Genomic DNA, 17727 nt, shown 5'->3' on the forward strand with positions numbered 1-17727 from the left:
TATTGTTAAAAATGCTTTAATTACTAAAATAGGTATTCAGGATATTCTGTCTTCAGGTTCCAAACACCAGCCTCCTGCATTAGACATTTGACACTCACAGAATTAAGTGAGTGCTGCCCGTGAGCAAGATTTACACATATGGTTGTCCAGTATTAGGAACTAACATCAGAAAGAACAAAATGAAGTTTTGAACTGAAAGCCATTACTTGCGCTTCTTCAGTCACTCATATTAGGCAGTTCTAGTTAGTGACTGGCTAAAAGACATTACAGGAGAAGATAAAAATCAGGGCTGCAAGTAGAACTCTTCTCTTAAAAGGCTGCTTAGTCTAGTTAAGCTAATAAATAATCTCATTGCACTAGGGTGAGTGTGAGGACTTGACTGGCTTCTCTAGATCCCCCACCCACCTTAAGTAGTTCAGATGTAAACAGCAGGGGCTCAATTCTGCAACTTCTTGTAAAAGAAACCTTTGAGCTGAATTTTTGTTTCTCTCGTGACTGCAGGATCAGGCCCCTGATAGACAGCAGCAGTTTTGCTTCAGTTAATGAACTGTGCCACTGACAAAGGAAGGCCCTGAGCATTCAGATTCAATGCAGCTTTGGTGCTGGGAAGCAGATGCTCCCACCTAGCATTTGTAGTTCCAGAGTCTGAGGCAAAGAACACAGAAAATAAACTCCCTCTGCATGGTACCTGTCTTGTTCTAGACCATCCTCCCTTCAGACAAAACCAAACCCTTAAGTACTCCTCAGGGCTAGTGTCTGTTCAGTTGGCAGATATGCTGCTGCTGCTTGTTTCTTACATGTTAACATTTCAAATACAGCCTCACTGTTTACAGCTCTTAGCCCCAAGATCTAGGAAGTGCTTGTCACAGCACTGGCTCAGACTGAAAGAAGACTTTTGGATTACTAAATTAGCTAGTTCTCAGGAGTAATGCAGCCTGGCTAGTAACCACTGCGTCCTACTTGGTGTTCTCTGTACTAAAGTGAATACAAAGTCCACTAAAGACAAAATGAATGCATGTGCAGTCACCTTGCTGTGCAGACCAGACCACATACTAAATTTTGCCAAACACTAGGAAGGGGAATAAGAAATGTTTGTGGTTGAGAAGAGGCCACAACTTTCTTCATGTTCAAACAGAAGCTCCTAGTGAAGAAGGAACACAAGTTTGGTGTGACACTGAGGAATTTCCCAACATGGATCTCAAACCAGATTCTGGTAAGAAGCACAGGTAGGATAAGCATTTCATATTTCAAAGAAACAGCCTGAATTTGCAGCAAGGTGGCAGTGGTGGGACAAGTACAGGTAGCTCCATCCCCAACCCTTGGACTCCTGGTGCTGACTGAGCTTGTTCAATCCAAAGCACACCTTGCACCCTAGTGCCATAAAACCTGAGATACGAAAAGGGGGTAGCTTAATTGGCCACAGTCAAACTTGCAGCGCTAACTAGAGGAAGTGGACTAATGTTCACAGTAAGGCAAATTTCAGAGTCTCCAACTGCTTGCCAAGATTAGTGAGGGCATGAGTGTGCTACTTCCTCCCCTTGCTAGGAAGTACCAATTATTTTCAAACCCAGTTTGCAGAGAAGGTAGTGTGAGGGCAGTCTTTGGTTTTACAGAAGTGGGAAAGGTGTGTTATAGCAAACAGGTAGCTGCAAATGCCTGACAGGAAAGTTCATCACAGGAGATCTGTGGGTAAAAGCTTCCCTTAGTCATGTGAGGAATACCTCTCTGTTCTTACAATTGGAGGAAATTCATTTTTACCTTACACATTCCATGGTGAGTACAAAATATTATTTTTGGAGCTAGCTGCCAACTATTTCATGGGGTGGAGTAAGTTGTCGCTACAGCTGTTTCTACTAAGGACAATGCAAAGTCCACACTTGGAGCCTCAAGGTATTCAAGCAATCTTGATGTTCTCTACAGCCAATTAGATGAGAAAACCAGGATCCTACAGCCCAGCTTTCTAGCCTGTGTGACAAGACGTTTTATTTAAAATATTGATCTTTCATTGCTTCTATGTGTTTGGTGTGAAAGAGATGGCAAGATTCACTTGATTTGAGTAACAGTTTAGCTTCATGCTATCCTGAGAGAAGTCTTGGGCTTCCTAAACAGCTGACACCCCTTCACTGGATGCACTGTTCCTAAAGACTGACTGTATATATTAAAAATAATTCCAGAGCAATGCAGGGGTGCATACACCACTTTATGGGTCCAAGTTCACTATATTAAATTGAAGAGAAATGAAGTTTAAAACAATTTAAAATGGACAAGGGATAACCAAACAAGGGATAAGAAAGCAAAGCTACTTCTGCTCTTGTTCTCCCTAATTCCACTCTCCCTATTTTTGTCTGTTAACTGAAAAAACAACTTGTTTCATCACTGTGCTGCATTCAGAAGAGGTTCCTAAGGAGAGCGTAGGAAGCGATAAGCCCAAACTTTCAGATGGGAAACCACACCCTAGAGCTCACTCTGACAAAATGGGCTGTATTCTACCAGCTTGCTGGGCCAGTGGGTCTCCCAGGATGTGCAGTGTCTATTTCCCTTGTGCTAGCACTAGACTTGACTCTTTGGTGAGTTGATTTAACTCAAGTTTGGTGTTGTGAATCAGTTCGCCAAAGAACCAGAGGAGCACGAGCATCAGAGGAAAGATGGCTGTGGGAGCACCTTGCTGAGAGCAGAGAAACAAAACTGCCTCTCATGGTAAAGTGAGCTTTCAGATCAGCCATTTCATCTGACTGCACCCTTAAGTCCTCATGGGTGCAACATGACAAGCATTTCCTTGAAATAGCTGGCATTGCTGCCTAGCTGTGCCAGCACAACCACGTGTTATGACTACATGCTAAACGAATCAAGTTATCAGGTCTGGCAGCCAGATGTACGGTATAGCTGCACAGACTTGTAAAGGACAGCAAAAAGGAACTCAAATGGTCAGGCACACATTCTGGTTAGGAAATGACTGCTGCCTAAAGAAATGCTTGGTAAGTTACAACCTATGTCTTAGCCACCACCTTTCCCAAAACCATGCCCAAAGTGTGCTTATAGCAGGCTCCTTCTTGAAAGACTAGAGTCTTCTTGTAATGTATTAGCTACGCTAACAGCCGAGTACTTGGAATACTGAGGCTGGCAGCATCCACAGTTGTTCACTTTTCTCGGAATGACGATGCCATCTTTAATTTCTGTATTTAACATCTCATAAGCAAACTTAAGTTATGTAGGTTTAAAATAAAAGGGGGAGGGGAAGTCACATGTCTGTAGTCTGCCACCACAGGCCAGGTACTCTGTGCTTCTAGCCATGGGATGCTATACGAAACGTGCTGGTGAAAGCTGGCTTTGAGCCTCTTGCAGATACTCTGCTGGAGTTTAGGCCTTGTGACTTTCAGAAGGCAGCTTCTGGATCATTTGTGGCAATCACAATTTAAATCATACTGTGGTAACTCTCATTATGCACGATGCCAATCCGGCGTGAAGATCTCTTCTGTAGCTTTGGTCCATGTTCTGCTCTGTGACCAACTCCAGCTGAACAACGTACCTGGGAGATTTCAATTTGCTTTCTCAGCCTTTCAGAAATGCTGAAGTCCACAGGAATGTCACAGCTCAATAGGTTATCCCCAGAGACTGCAGCAGGTGAAAGGTAGCACCCAAAGTCCAGCTTGTCTCTATGTTGTTCACTTTCTTTGTTAACTATAAAGGATGAAAAAGAAGTTGTTCCCAACAGTTCCCTAGATTCCTATGTTGCAGATGACAGCAACTACATGTAACAGCCCTGTAAAGACTCAGTAGATAATTAGCCAGAAAAATGAACTAATGCATGTTGATGGATATAGAAATTGGAAAGCTGGCTTTGGATTTAACTGTTTTTCTCACCTGTAAGAGTGTGTTGTCCCTAAATCCAAAACCTTCCTTTAGTAAAGCAGTGATGTAAGTGAGATCCATGCAGAGGAAAGGACTGGCTGAGTTGTACCTTTCCATGTTATCACAGACTAGAGAAGGGGGGGGAAAAAAAAAAAAGGTATTTCAGCAAAATAAGAGCTTTTATCCACATTGTACATTTGAACTGACCTGAAGCCTGAGCCTACTAAAGCAAACCACCCACGTCTATCAATGGGTACATGTAACACATGGTACATGCTACACAGCTGTTCTGTCATGCTGGAGAATAAACTGTACAGTACTTCCAGTTTCTCTTAAGTCTGTTGTAAGTACATCTTTTATTACAGCAACATAATCCACATAGCTCTTTTGAAGTCTGAATCTCTGTTCAATTGATAACTGTCTGGGGGTTGGCAGATTACTTAAGTCTTTCAAGAACACAGCATCATTTGTTTTCCTTGTCTAGTCTTCAAGGATGGCTCCAGTAATGGACTCCACCTTCTAGGATGGCAGCTTCTTTTATTTTTTTCCAACCTCACATGTCCAAGGACATGGAAGAGGCCATTGCCCAACCAACCACTCCCTCACTGCAGATAAGTCAAGATTCCACCGTATAGGTGACAGTGACTGGAAAATGGATTTAAACTACGTGTCGTCTTCTAGATCTACTGTTACTGGCCTGTTCTACAAGCATCAAGAGCAGAGTTCACTTCTTTTTAGAAACTGATAGACAGCATCCTCTTACTGAAATGAGAGAGAGGAGCATTAACTCAGGATCACAGAATTGATCTCTTGGTGCTCTGAAGCTGAATAAATGGTTTGATGGTGTTAGATAACATCTTAGCTGCATCTTTGGAAATAAGCTCTCAGTATCCAGGGGAAAAAAACCCAGCCAACCCACACTCAAACTTTAGAGCCTAATCCCCCTGTTCAAAACCATCTGAGTTTCTAGGGAAATTAAATTTAATTGAAAAATCATTAGACTTTGGATCCTATTTTAGAAAAAAGTCAGTCCTGAACTAAATAATTAAGCATCTTCTTGTGAAAAATACAGTCTACTAAACATCATGAGGATGATCATGGTTCAAAGGTTATGTCTTGCTCTTGGCCATCAGTGGCATGGCAAGGTGGGAGCTCTTTTTTCACAGGGGGAGGTAAAAAACTAGAACAAGCATTCAGGAAAAAAATCGGCGGAGGAAAAGGAATGCAGAAGAAGCTACTCTCTCCCTCCATTTTGTTAGAAATTAAGAAGGATTTAAGGTGACAGACTTACAAGTCAGTGCTCTCCTAAACTCAGAGAGTTGCAGTTTGACAGAAGGAGCTCTTGATACAGTACATTCACTTTCTTCTCTGCTGACATTTATGAACTATCTCCCTCCTCTCCAAAACAGAACTGCAAAGCCACTAACACTTTGTTTCCCCTCACTGCTCTATCAGTACTTTCTTCAGCAACAGTTACAGGTGTTGGCTAATAAAAGGTAAGTAACATGACATGGAAGGTATAAAGTAAAGACTAAATAAACTTTCTTTTTTTGGTTACGTCAAACTCACATTACATACTGCCTATACATTCATATTTTTGTTATTTCTCATCCACACCAGTTCCCCAGGTCTCATGACAATTACCTTCTTTGGCTTTTCTTTCAAAATCTCTCACTTCCAAAACACCTCCCTGTTCATAATCTGAAAAGGAAGAGGTGAGAAAACAACATGATAGACCTGAATGCACTTGAGTTCTATATCTAAGCTGACCCTATAGTGCAACTCTGATGCTGGGCTAGGAGTGAGATCTGTGTTGGTAACAGAAGACAGAGCTGCAAGTGTAACTGGAGCTCAGAGCACAAGTCTCATCTGCTGAACTCTGAGCATCAAACTGCACTAGCGGATACATGTTCATTCCCTGGAGGCACTCTGTGTACTTCCTTTTTCTCAACAGCATTCCCTTTCCCTGCTCCCCATGGCTCCAGGCTCCAGAGTTCCTCTGTCTACCTTCTGGCTGACATGCTCACATGTAGTAGATTATCCCAAACCAATTTACCAATTAGGTTGGTGTCAACTGCTCGATCATAGTAATAGGAGAAAGCATAGAAGGAACTTCCACGAATCTCATCTGGTTGGTGCAGTTTCCCTTTGACAACCTTGAGTACTTCCAAGTAGCAAGGCTTGAATCCTGTTTCTCCTGTCAGGACAAACACAGATGGGGTGAGCCAAAGAGGCATCTGCAGGAGATGGAAGAATCCGTGGCAACAGGATGAAAAAGGGAAGAAGCAGAGATTAAAGCATCAGAAGAGGTGAGAAGAGCTTCCGTAATCCAGCACAGCACCTGCATGCAGGCAAGTGCTCTAAATCACCATCATCAGGTGGAACTAGTTAGAGCAGATCATAGCAATATCTGAAAGGTGTGCTGTGCAAACTAGTGTAGGTGCGTGAAAAGCTTCCTCCACGTCAGGGAAAATTCCCATTGTTATGTTCTGTGGTCCACAGAACCTCATTTACATTTGATACAACCCGCTAGATAAAACCTTACTTTCCCTGCCCATCACACTGTAATTCTATGGATCTACTCCACACACACCAAATCTACAATTCGGCTCTCGTGTTCCCCACTGTAAAGCAAAGCAACATCAGTCACCAAAGGGGTCTGTTCTAGTTACTGATGGCAGCAGCTTCACCCTCTGTGTGCAGCATTAGGGCTATCTTAAGAAATAGTTCCACAAGTGAGTTACACTTTGGCCTACCAGTTATTGTACCCTAACATAGCCAGAGATTTTGCATTTAGCTCAGAGCCTCAGAAAAAGCTCTCTTATTTGCATAAATAACTCTTGACATTTCCTATAAAGGTAGCATTTGTAGTAAGAGCTCACAGCCAGAGTATGGAGATCACAGGCCAGCTATTCTTACAGCTTCAGACTTTTCTTTGGCTCTGTCAAAAATCCACATCTATGACTGGACAGGTATCCTTCATAACCCAAGGTAGCTGATGGAGTATTTGCCAAGAAAAAGCTCAAATTCTGGAGACAAGACTTATCTTACAAAAAGGAACAAGTCCCCTTAGTTTACCTTCTTTGTTGCCACCATACCGGTATTTCACTCCCCCGAAGTGCCACTCTGCCTCAAGCTGCTTTGGCAAACAAGAACTGCGGAACATTTGTCCATCCACAGCTGGAATGAAACCAGAGGGAAGAGTCACAAAGGGTAAAATTTAACATAGTTACCGATCAATATGCAGAATCAGAAAAGGCTGAAAGATCTTCATTAAGGTCTTTATGCAAAAATATGGAAATTGGAATTGATGGATGCTGCACAAACTGATTATGAATTAAGGACCAGTCTCAGTCTGGAAAAGTTGTATCCATTTTGTCCTGCAAGCCGCAGAGCAGCTGGGCTTGTCACTTGTTAATGAGAGATAAATGGTACAAGGCATATCTGGATAATGGCTGTTCACCACAGAATACAAAAACCAAGACAGGTAATAAATTAAACACACAGATACACAAACCCTAACAAACAGCAGATAATCGAGAAACAAAGCAACTGAGCAATGAAGACAAAAACTCCTAAGACACTGATCAATGGCCACTACAGGATCCACTGAATGTACGCTTGAAGGCTTTAACCAGAAATACTGCAACTGATAAGAAGAAAATGTGATTATTGTGGCCAGCACAAGTCTCACAGGAAAAGCAAGCTTCTTACAGAATGGTTGAGGGGGATTGTGGGACTGCAGAATTTACTATGGGATGTTTTGGGGAAGGCACAAAGGCAGGGAAAGGGGGAATCAAGGGATCAGGGAAGCACAAATGTGGGAAAATGGAGGGGATGATAAAAGGAGGAGATCACAAGAAGGGAGCTGGTCAGTATGCTTTTCTGGCCGAGCCTTGTGACCAATCACTGCAGTCTGTTCTACCTTCTTCCTAAGCCCTATTCCCAACTATTTTGGATTTGAGTACATTCTAGTAATTAATACAAGTCCATCTAGCTGGCAAGTAAGAATCCAGAAGGTGGAAAGACCTCAGGTCCTGGCCAGACACTGGACAAAAGGCCCAGGGTCTGGGCATGAAGACTGAAAGGACTTAAGGTCTGGGTCAGAGACTGGAAAGACTCAGGAATGTGAGTATACATTCAGGTCAGTGAGTGAGAGTGTGTGTGATATGCTTGAGGACTTCAAGCTAGACTAGTCAGTGAATGCAACAGGAGGTCTGGGGAAACACAGTGGGCCAGGCAGATACCAGAGAGACCTATAAAGCGGGTTTGGCCTAAGCAACAATCCTTAGGAAAAGAATCTATTTGTGCTGTTTGTGTTTCTGTGGATGCTTGTAAAGCTGTGAGTTTATAGCTGGCCATGTCTATATGGTGTTTGTATGTTCCCATGTGTGCATTTCTGGAATTTGCACTCAGTCTCACTGATGGCTGGACCTAGAAATAGGGAAAAGCAGCTGTCTCAAAAGACAACTCCTTAACAAGTGGTAGCCTGTTTCCAGAGAGATCTATACCAGTGAAAACATAGAAAAGCATGAGATACAGAAGTGAAGACATGGGAAATGGGCTGCTGACAGAAGACCATCTCTTCAGAAATCCTGGATGTTTTATCATATGAACATACCTTCCATATTCAAAGCTCCAAGCGTTGCTAGTCTTGCAGCTTTTAGTCCAAACCCCAAATAGCTGCAAACAACAAAGACAGACATTACAGTTTTAATTCTTGCACATCTAGTATGCTTCACCCATAGCCTCTTCCTAAATCCTGGAACACCCAAACCAAATTTCCTTCCTCTGCTTCCCACAAGTCTCCCCTCTATAAAACAGAGAGTTCCCTTTGCCAGAACAATTCCAAGTACCAAAAAAGTGACACAAACCCAAGAATTACAAAGAGCTGTAAAATGGGTAAATCTGAAACAGAGCTGATGTGACATTTCTACAAAACATTTATGAAAAGCAAAAATGCAGTCTTAAAAAACGAGGGAGTAAGAAGGGTCTGTGAGGAGTGCATGGGGAACAGGATGGCCATTCTTATGTCACACACATATAGACCATGTGCTCTTAGGGCAGAACCAATAGGAGAACTGCAGAACCTCCCACTAAATGGGAGCTGTGCCTTTGTGTGAAATGCACCTCTGACTCCACAAATTACCGCTATACTCATTACAAGCCAGGATGTCAACAATGTTTATGAGAACGTCATTACACGTTGCTGGCTTCAGCAACTCAGCTAGATTAAAAACCTGTTGGTCTTTCATTCCCACCTCTGTGTTTGGCTACTTATCCCTTTAGTCATGTCAATACAAACATTTACAGAATAATCAGAGTTAAACTAACCTCCAGCTCCCTCATTTTTTAGGAAATTATTTTCAAGCCCAATTATTTAAAGTGGTCTAATGGACTGTATTGGTGAATACAGCAATCAGTTACATCAGTAAATGTAAGCAATAGGAGAGGACTATTAAACCAGCTTTGCTGTCAGGTAAGCATATTCTGTAACTGACTGAGATGATAATCTTCATCCCATTAGTAACTGATTTAACTGACCGAGACCAACTCTCTATTATACGAAGTCAAGCGCTCACTGGACTGTAAGTCATGCAGGTGAACTCTCTGGATTTCACCGCAGCCATCTCAGAAACTTGTCAGCTTAACGTAGTAAGCGCAATTGTATTATTCCAGGCTAAGTATCCCCTCCAATTGCTTCAAGAATCTGTTGTGCTCCATGGTCTGTATCAGCTGCCTGTGGTTGTCTCTCTTTGGTTTACATCAGTCTAGGTTTTACTTTTTGTCCAGTTGCTAATAAGATGTGCCATTTTGAACTAAGAAGGAAAAAGTCTCAGGAAGGTCTTCTTTTCAAATCTCTGACCAGGTTTAGTTCTGACTGCTGGCATGATATCCACCTTTCTGCTTGGTCCAGAATATTTGGCTTGAATCCAACACTAAGAATTCTTCTTAAATAGAGTGACTCATAATGCTTCCTTTTCATTTGACAGACTGACTAATATTCCCTTGCAGTGATATTAACCATGATCCTGGAACGTTTCCACTCAACTAATGTCCTGTTCTACTTCAACTAATGTTTTAAGCAGACAGAAAAACTAGTAAAAAAGTCATGGTCCCAACAGCTGGTAACAGGATGACATGGCCATTTGTGGTTAGCTCGGGGGCTGCAGAAAGACTGATTTCCCCAGCGGAGACAGCAGCCTTTTTGCTCCTCACCTGTGGGTATAGAGCTTGTAGGTGCTATTAAACATTTCAAATGAGGTAAGAAAATCCCCAGGGGTTTCCTTCAAAGTTTCCTAAAAGTTAAGTAAAAGAAGAAATCTTTTAGTTTCTATTATGCAATAAAGAATAACCAACTTTGATGTAATATCACAGATATACCCATAGGGTTTACTGCACACTCATCTGATCTGCTTTGAAAACAAAAAACAGTTTTCCAGTGGTGCCCATTGCTATAATATCTGCAGCTTTTAACACTGAGTTTATGTATATGCATCTTTGTGTAACTTCAATGTATATTAGGGAAGCACAACAGATCAGGATGAAAATACTTTCTAATTCAGGATACCTGAATTTTTCAGAGTACTTACGTGCTAGTCTATACAGAGACCCCATTGAAATCAGCTGCACTAGAAGCGCTATGAACTTTTGCAAGTCAGACTAGATAGTTCAGGAACTCAGGGGAATTAAAAATGCAAAGTAAAGTACAGGCCACGTTTTCACCATGTTGAATGTCATGCTAATACTCAAGCAAACACTGTGAGCACTCACTCCCAGTCTTAGGGCTGCTTTACCTTCTGGTTTAAGTGCTTTCCAGGACACCTCTGAAATAACCTCTTGTCTCATCACCTCCAGTTTCCCTCCTTTCATAGTCTTGCCTCTGTGTGTACCTCTGCCCCACTGGTACTCAGTCCCTACCTTCTTGACAGACTAAATCCCATATTCTTGTAAATCTGAACCACTTTAGGGCTCATTTACTGTTCATTTGTTCCCAGTCCCTGAGATCTCAGTCCCAGTTTCTGTCTTTCCTCTGTTAGTAACCTCATTCTCCCATCCCGTCTTGGCCCTGTGCATTCATATCAGACAGTGTTACTCTGGGCCAAGGAGCAGAATCTCAGAGAGGACTGAAGCTGCAGAGTCCCTGTAGTTACCATTCAAATAACCAGACACAGCAAAAAACCACCAAACAGATCTGGAATTGTAAAGTCCTAGACAGAAGCCTGCTCAAAGCTGAAAGGCAGTGTTCAGCTTGAGCTTCTCCTGAAAAAGTACAAATTGAAATCTGTTTTGGACATCAGGTAGATTTTCATTGGAAAGGCAGTCACATCCTTGACCCAACACTCCCAGATCCTGCCACATTTTGAGTTCTGCTCCTAAACCTTATATGACAAAAACTTTTAAAAAGGAGAGATCCTGAAAAAAAAAAAAATTGGAGAAAACAACTGGCTTTTTTCATGCCTTACTTTCACAAAAATGTAGAAATCCTCACATCCCTCCCCAATGAGGCAGGCACCAGACAGACAATTTCATAATGACTCTGATTGCTTTTCAGTTGCTTAGAACTTTGGCAAGACTATGAAAAGCATAACACTAATTTAAAAACAGGTCCATGCAGTTACCATTATATGTCCTCTATTTGCTTGTAATCTAGACTTCATCAACAAATCTCTTATGATTACAGCATTTTGTTTAAAATGAATACAAGAGCAAATATGTGACTGCCTCAGATTGCAGGAAGGGGAAAACCCCCTCTGCCAATCAAAGAGGGAAATCCCTGCTAATACCATCAGATGGGGAAAACTCTTCAGAAACATACTCAGCTACGAATGTGCTGTTTTGTATGAACTTGACAATACAGGTGAGAAGCAGACATAGCATACAAGCAGGCAACGTGAACCTTAACTTCCACACTGCCCTGCTAATTCACACCATCGGTCCTGGTCAGTAGCAAACCCCCGAGGTCTCTTCCTGCAAGGCTCTAAGGAGACATTTGAATCCTGAGCTGCAGTTCAGCCTACTTCACAGTTCTATTTATGCTCCAAAACCCTGACATTCAACACCCTTTCCTGTTGGTCCAGTGCCCACTTCAGCAGGTGTTATCAACACAAAACAGAGGGCAAGCCCAGAGTACTTGAGGCTTTGCTGAACAGGATAAGGTTGCACGTCATGTTTCAACATGACCCATCGTTGCAGAATTAAAATATCCTGATATGAAAACCATGTGCCAAACACCCCCTGAGAATCTCAATTTCTGTAAACAAAAAATAATGTTAAACAAAGGACTCTTTCAGAAAGGGGGACAAAACCAACTTCACAATATCAAGGTGAAGAATGCTACACTGCCCTTCCAATACCCATACTAATTTTCCCATGCAAACTATAGATTTGGGTCCCAGTTTAAACTGTTTCTAAAGAGCTACAGAATTCCTGACGAATCCAGCAGAGATAGACTGAGGGGCAGAGAGGGGAATTCTCAAAGAAAATGAAATTAGTAAGAAAACGAAGAGGGATTGGCTATGCTATTATAAAAGACGTTTGCCCCATGAGACACCCCTCTCCAAAATTTAGTGAGGATCTGCTATCAGACTGGAATGGAAAAAAAAAAAAAAAAAGAAAAAAGGTAACTCAGAGCAAACCCTAAATTTCTTGTAATATGCAAGAATACGCCCTGGAAATGTTGTACATTTATTGAATACAAAATAATTCTGCATTAATGAGGCTCTCCCAGCCTGGGTCTAGAAAACAAAAGCTGTTTCTCTTTGTTTTTACCCATTTGCTTTCTTTCTTTTTTCTTCCTTGTTATCCAGGCTCCTTTGTTTGCAAGTGCCTATCAGCCAAATGCTGATGTCAAAGGGAACAGACATACAGATGATCTGTATACCACAGATGTTCTGCTTGTGCCAGTGCAGACAAAATGGTGTCAGAGAGCACAGCAGTGCTCAGGTCTCTCCACTGGCCCTGCAGCCCCAACCCACACACTTTTAACCAGTCCTCACCTCAAACCGTGGCAGGAATGTGATTTGGGTTGAGGCTCCTCCCAAGTCCAGAGTGCCAACAGTATGCTGGTTCTGGCCAGACAGCTGCCCTGCAAACAACATCATGCTCAGAATAGCCCCAAGTGCAAAATATTGCATGCATGTTCAGGCAGCCACCCAGTTATCACATTATCAGAGCAATACAGGAGGGCTAAGCTGGCCTTCAAAGACAGAAAACATCACAGAGAAAAGGTAGGCAAACAGAACATAGTATGAAAAGATTCACAGGACTTTCTTCCTTGATTCCAACTTCACCTCCAAAGAGACAAAAGCAGATAAATCTCTAGGCATCCAGCAAGAGACAAAGTATCTCCTGCAGAAGACTGTCAGGGAGAGTACATAAATTCTGTTAGCACCATACAGATGGTCAAGAGCAGTAGGAGAGGAAGGACAGTAAGAGCAGAACCAGCTATTATAATTTCTCTTCACCCAGAGCAGCTGGTTTGCTTGCTCATGTATCTACTAGAGTACTGATTTCCTTTTCTCTTCACTAGATTGCATTCCCAGAACTTCTTAGAGGCAGCAGGGCTAAAGCACCAGTGCATTCCATGTTACATCATTTCAGCTGCATAGTTCACACCGGGACGAAGAATATTGCAAAACCTTGTTTCCCACCTTCTAACAGATCAGCAGTACCATGCCCCTACATATGTTACAGAAGCCAGCTTGCCAGTGCCTCCCAGTCCTGAGTAAATCCTGGCACCTTCTGGATTAAGATCCCTCCTTCTTACTACAGGTGTGTCTCACCCTCTGGAACACAGTCTGCCCAAGACAATCCACTGCTTTAGCACTGGTCCCGCAGCGGGGAGGAAAAGCAGGACATGGCAACCAAGGCAGAGGAACTTAGGGTGATCACCTCTGAGGAAGAGACTCAAGTTCATATTCAGAGAGAGAGTATACAGGATTAACTACCTGTCAAAAAGTTCACAGTGATCCAGGCTAAAATTCCTGCAAAGAGTGAAAAAGGAAAAGAAAAAAGTCACCACTGAATAATCCCACAACCTCCTGCCCACTCTTACCACCCCTCCACATGTTATTTATTTACCTGGAAATCATTACTAACTTAATGTAACCACCCCATACTTCAGAGATTAATTCAAACTTATAATTAAGTGATATGATCCATTACTGATGCATTAAAATCTCATAAACTGGGATAGGTAGAACATTTGTAATATCCATGCACAGATCATGTCTGTTATCCAAACAACATACAAAGAAGTAACGAGCTGACACAAAGCACAAGTCTCTGTGGACGCTTCCCCCCTGCCCCCCAGCATTTCAATTCCTAATCTAAAATTGCATACACACCACTCTGTGTTTTAATCTTGTGGTTTCTGTAATTATGCTACAGACACAGCAGCAGCCAGTAAAACACAAACAACTCCTCTGACTCTAGCAGCTTGCTTGACGCTGGCATGATTCTCACCCAAACACAGGCAAACATGTGACAGTAGAAGAGGCGAGATTTTTAAATAAACCTTGGCAGGCTACACTGTGCTCTATTATACCTCATTGGTCCTGCTGCCTGTCAATACAACACTTCTCCCTAGTATACAATTCACCCATTAATCCTAGTGACATACTATGCACTGCACTGTACTTCATCGAATACTTGTATGTTACTTCTCTTTTTCTCTTGGCCCATATGGACAGATTTTGCTCTTTAATCTTCGTCCATTTATTAGTTGTTTAAGCGTCATGGTAATTCACCTTCCAAACTAGCAATATATCTGCCATAACAAAGTGTTCAGAACTGAACGTAACATCACAGATGGCTCTTACCAGGCATCCATACAGGATTATTACCCGCCTATTCTCCAAGGTAGTATGTCCGGATATGTATTAAAAATATTACAGTGGTCTATTCTGTACTGCAAAACCAGCAGTCACTCCAAACTCACAACATATTTCACCTTTTCTTGTATTTTAGGTTACTTCGTTTGCTACTTTACTAGCTGCATTTTTCCAATCAGAATATTTTTTAAAAATTTATTATTATGTATTTTGCTATTTAATTTTTTAACACTTGGCAATCATCCTTCATTTTCCTCTAATATTCACAATGCTTCCAACCTTAACCCCAAAGTTGATGAGCTAATCATAATAGGTTATTTTTAATAGTGATATTGCAGAATTTACTAGGCACTTTCCATAAGTTTCCTAGCTTGCTATATATCATCATGTAGCCTTTCAGAGGTGGACACCATCTTTTTTTTTCACCAGTTCCCAAGAGCAGGCTTCAGCTGATTAGCCTGCATACTTACTTCTGAGATAAGGTTCTCTTCTGGAACCTCAGCAGGTTTTGGTGAACCTTCATCTAGCTAACTTATCATAAAACTGTTTGTGTATTTGCATTTCTAGCTTAACGGCTGACGAAGCAATCAACTGATGCCTGCTAGCTGATGCCTGCAAGCAGTTGGTGCTAATTGCTGCAAGGGGCCTCAGACAAGAATGCACCCAAGGACATAATTTTTGCAACTGTGATGGGTACATTCTGGGGAGGGCAGAGAAACCAACAGACACCTGTGGTAGTCAAAGACAAGAAGGCTGAGAAACTTTACAGAGCAATGAGCCAAGACAAGGCCTTATATGAAAAAAACCAGAGTTCATGGAAAGGACACTAGGAGACACCTCTTCAACAACCACTAGGGACCACCACAGACCACTGAAAACCCCCATGGAAGCCCCTCAGAGACCCTTCCCCAAATTTTAGTACGCTTGTGCAATGTATTAACATATGCATTAGATCCTTTGAAAATAGGTGTATACTTCTCAGAAATTACATGAACATTAATTTCTTTTATTGTATATAATAAGTGTGCTTTTGTCTTTCGGCATGCATGTTAGGTGGAATGATCCCCCATGCATCCAGTGCTGCAGCAAAGAACGCCTGCCTTCTAAAACTTCATACTAAGTCTTAGGGGGGTCTTTTGAGACCGAATTTACGGTAACAAACACCTCCTAGGTAAACCAGGGTTGAACTGTTTCAAACAGAGCTAGAAACTTTTTATTTTTTCCCCTCAGTTTAGTGACCATTTCTCTTTCCCTCTCATGTCCATAAGATATCTCCCTCCCTTCCCCCCACTTCTCTTTGCTTTCACTTTTTCCTTATTCCTTCAGGTATACATACCTTCATAAGACCCATCCATGATGCTAACACTGTCCTCTGGAACAAGAAATGGTGATTCCTCAAAGACTTCTCTCACCTGAAGAAAGAAATAATTATTAGATTCCTTGGTCTTAAGAGTCTTGTTCTGCTCTGATGGTGACCGAGAGTTTTCTTTTTCACAGCAGTATAAGACAAGACAAGTGCGTGGAACAGACAAAATAATTCTTCCTTCAAGGCCCAGGAAAGAAAGAAACAAGTATTGTAGGTCTCTCTCCCCATGACTTCTATCCATATCAAGACAGAGGATTTCAGGACCATACAAGAAAGTCCATAAAGTCTGTGAGTTGCATGCTATCATGGGATTACAGTCACTTTTCACAGCTGAAATTCTCTTATGCTAAATAGAATGGAGAACTGAGTAATGAAAGACGAAACCGGGAGAGCAATACTAGTGCATCCAAAAGATCTTAGTACATTACCTCTAAAAGCAGAGCTTGAGCTTTCTCCTCTGACAGCAAGCGCAGGCCAGCTGTGGCTTTTAACACTACCGGGGTCTTCTTCCAGAGATGAGGTGGCACAGCATCTATGGCCATGTCCAGCAATCTTTTGACGGATTCAGCACCCTAAAAGGAAAAAGATTATGTTTTTCTTATGGTTTCCTCCTACAGGTCATGAGAAAAAAGGCCTCCCAATTCCCCCTCAACACTAGTGAGACCAGTATTCAGTAGCAGAAGATACCTCACCCATGCCCAAGACAGGGATAAAAACTGTGCTAAACATCTCATAAGAACCTTAGAGAGAATGTCTGCATTGGAAGGATGAGTGTATTCAGATACATCTCAGGCGAGAGAAATGTCATTGTTTGTGGAAAGTATTTGCAAGGATGGAGGAAGGCGAGGGAACCAAGTATCTGACAAAACTAGACATCTTGCAGTATGATGAAATTAAATGGTACAATTGCTGACTGAAGCTGCAAAGGTGAGGAGGAATGTCTGTAGATTTCACTAAATGCAATATAAGAATTCCAAGTGTGTCCATAGCAAGCAGTGTAATTAAAATGCCAGCTGGGGAGTGGTTACCACACAAGGTACAGGCATCACTGCTGGGCTCTCAATTATTTACACAGCTCTAATGATTAGTTTGGCATTAATAATAAACATTTTCCTGTGAAATATCTAGAAATTTCTTTCAGGGTGAATTCTTCTCCTCTCCTTCCCAACAAACAATTTAGAGAAATAATGAGAGCTATTATCAAATTTTTAAAAAAATCCAGAAGCCATTCACTTTTCAATAAAGTTTCTCACTCAAATTCCTGTAGCACTGAATGCAACTGAGCAAACTGAGAAACCCCAAATTCCCCGTATGGTAGCCCCCAACTCCAAGGCTGCTAAAGCACACAAGGTAGAGTATCTAACCTATCATTTCTCTGGCACCAACTTTAGCTTGTGAAAGAGCTTTCTGTCAGCACAGGGGATCTAGAAAATGGCTGCTTACTTCAGGACTGGCCCTGTGTATCACAACAGGATTATTTTAGTGCTCTCTGCTCTGTTACTCCTGATCCAATAGAGTAGCATGGAACGAGCGTACTGTGCATGAATTCACAACCACCCCCACTTGAAAATAAAGAGGATGGCACCTAACTTCAATTTCGTATTAAAATTATAAATGTGTATGTTCATTAATACATCTGATTGCGGAAATGGAACTGTCCAACTGTGTTTTGAAAAA

General features: G+C 41.8%; 1 protein-coding gene across 5 annotated transcripts in view; it reads right to left on the reverse strand.

The window, feature by feature from the left end:
• ENTPD5 (ectonucleoside triphosphate diphosphohydrolase 5 (inactive)) overlaps window positions 1-17727 on the reverse strand; it is a 25728-nt gene continuing 8001 nt past the window's right edge. For all 5 annotated transcript variants that reach the window (XM_074868377.1, XM_074868374.1, XM_074868375.1 and 2 more), the window contains 11 exons: window positions 16479-16622; window positions 16021-16096; window positions 13800-13835; window positions 12849-12937; window positions 10069-10148; window positions 8471-8532; window positions 6928-7029; window positions 5906-6046; window positions 5494-5550; window positions 3862-3977; window positions 1-3678 (listed from right to left, as the gene is read on the reverse strand). In XM_074868377.1, the coding sequence (XP_074724478.1) occupies window positions 3592-3678; window positions 3862-3977; window positions 5494-5550; window positions 5906-6046; window positions 6928-7029; window positions 8471-8532; window positions 10069-10148; window positions 12849-12937; window positions 13800-13835; window positions 16021-16096; window positions 16479-16622 (990 nt within the window). In that variant the 3' untranslated portion in view covers window positions 1-3591. The remainder of the gene's footprint in view (window positions 3679-3861; window positions 3978-5493; window positions 5551-5905; window positions 6047-6927; window positions 7030-8470; window positions 8533-10068; window positions 10149-12848; window positions 12938-13799; window positions 13836-16020; window positions 16097-16478; window positions 16623-17727) is intronic.

Source organism: Strix uralensis, chromosome 4 (assembly GCF_047716275.1).
Source record: "Strix uralensis isolate ZFMK-TIS-50842 chromosome 4, bStrUra1, whole genome shotgun sequence".
Classification (NCBI taxonomy): domain Eukaryota; kingdom Metazoa; phylum Chordata; class Aves; order Strigiformes; family Strigidae; genus Strix; species Strix uralensis.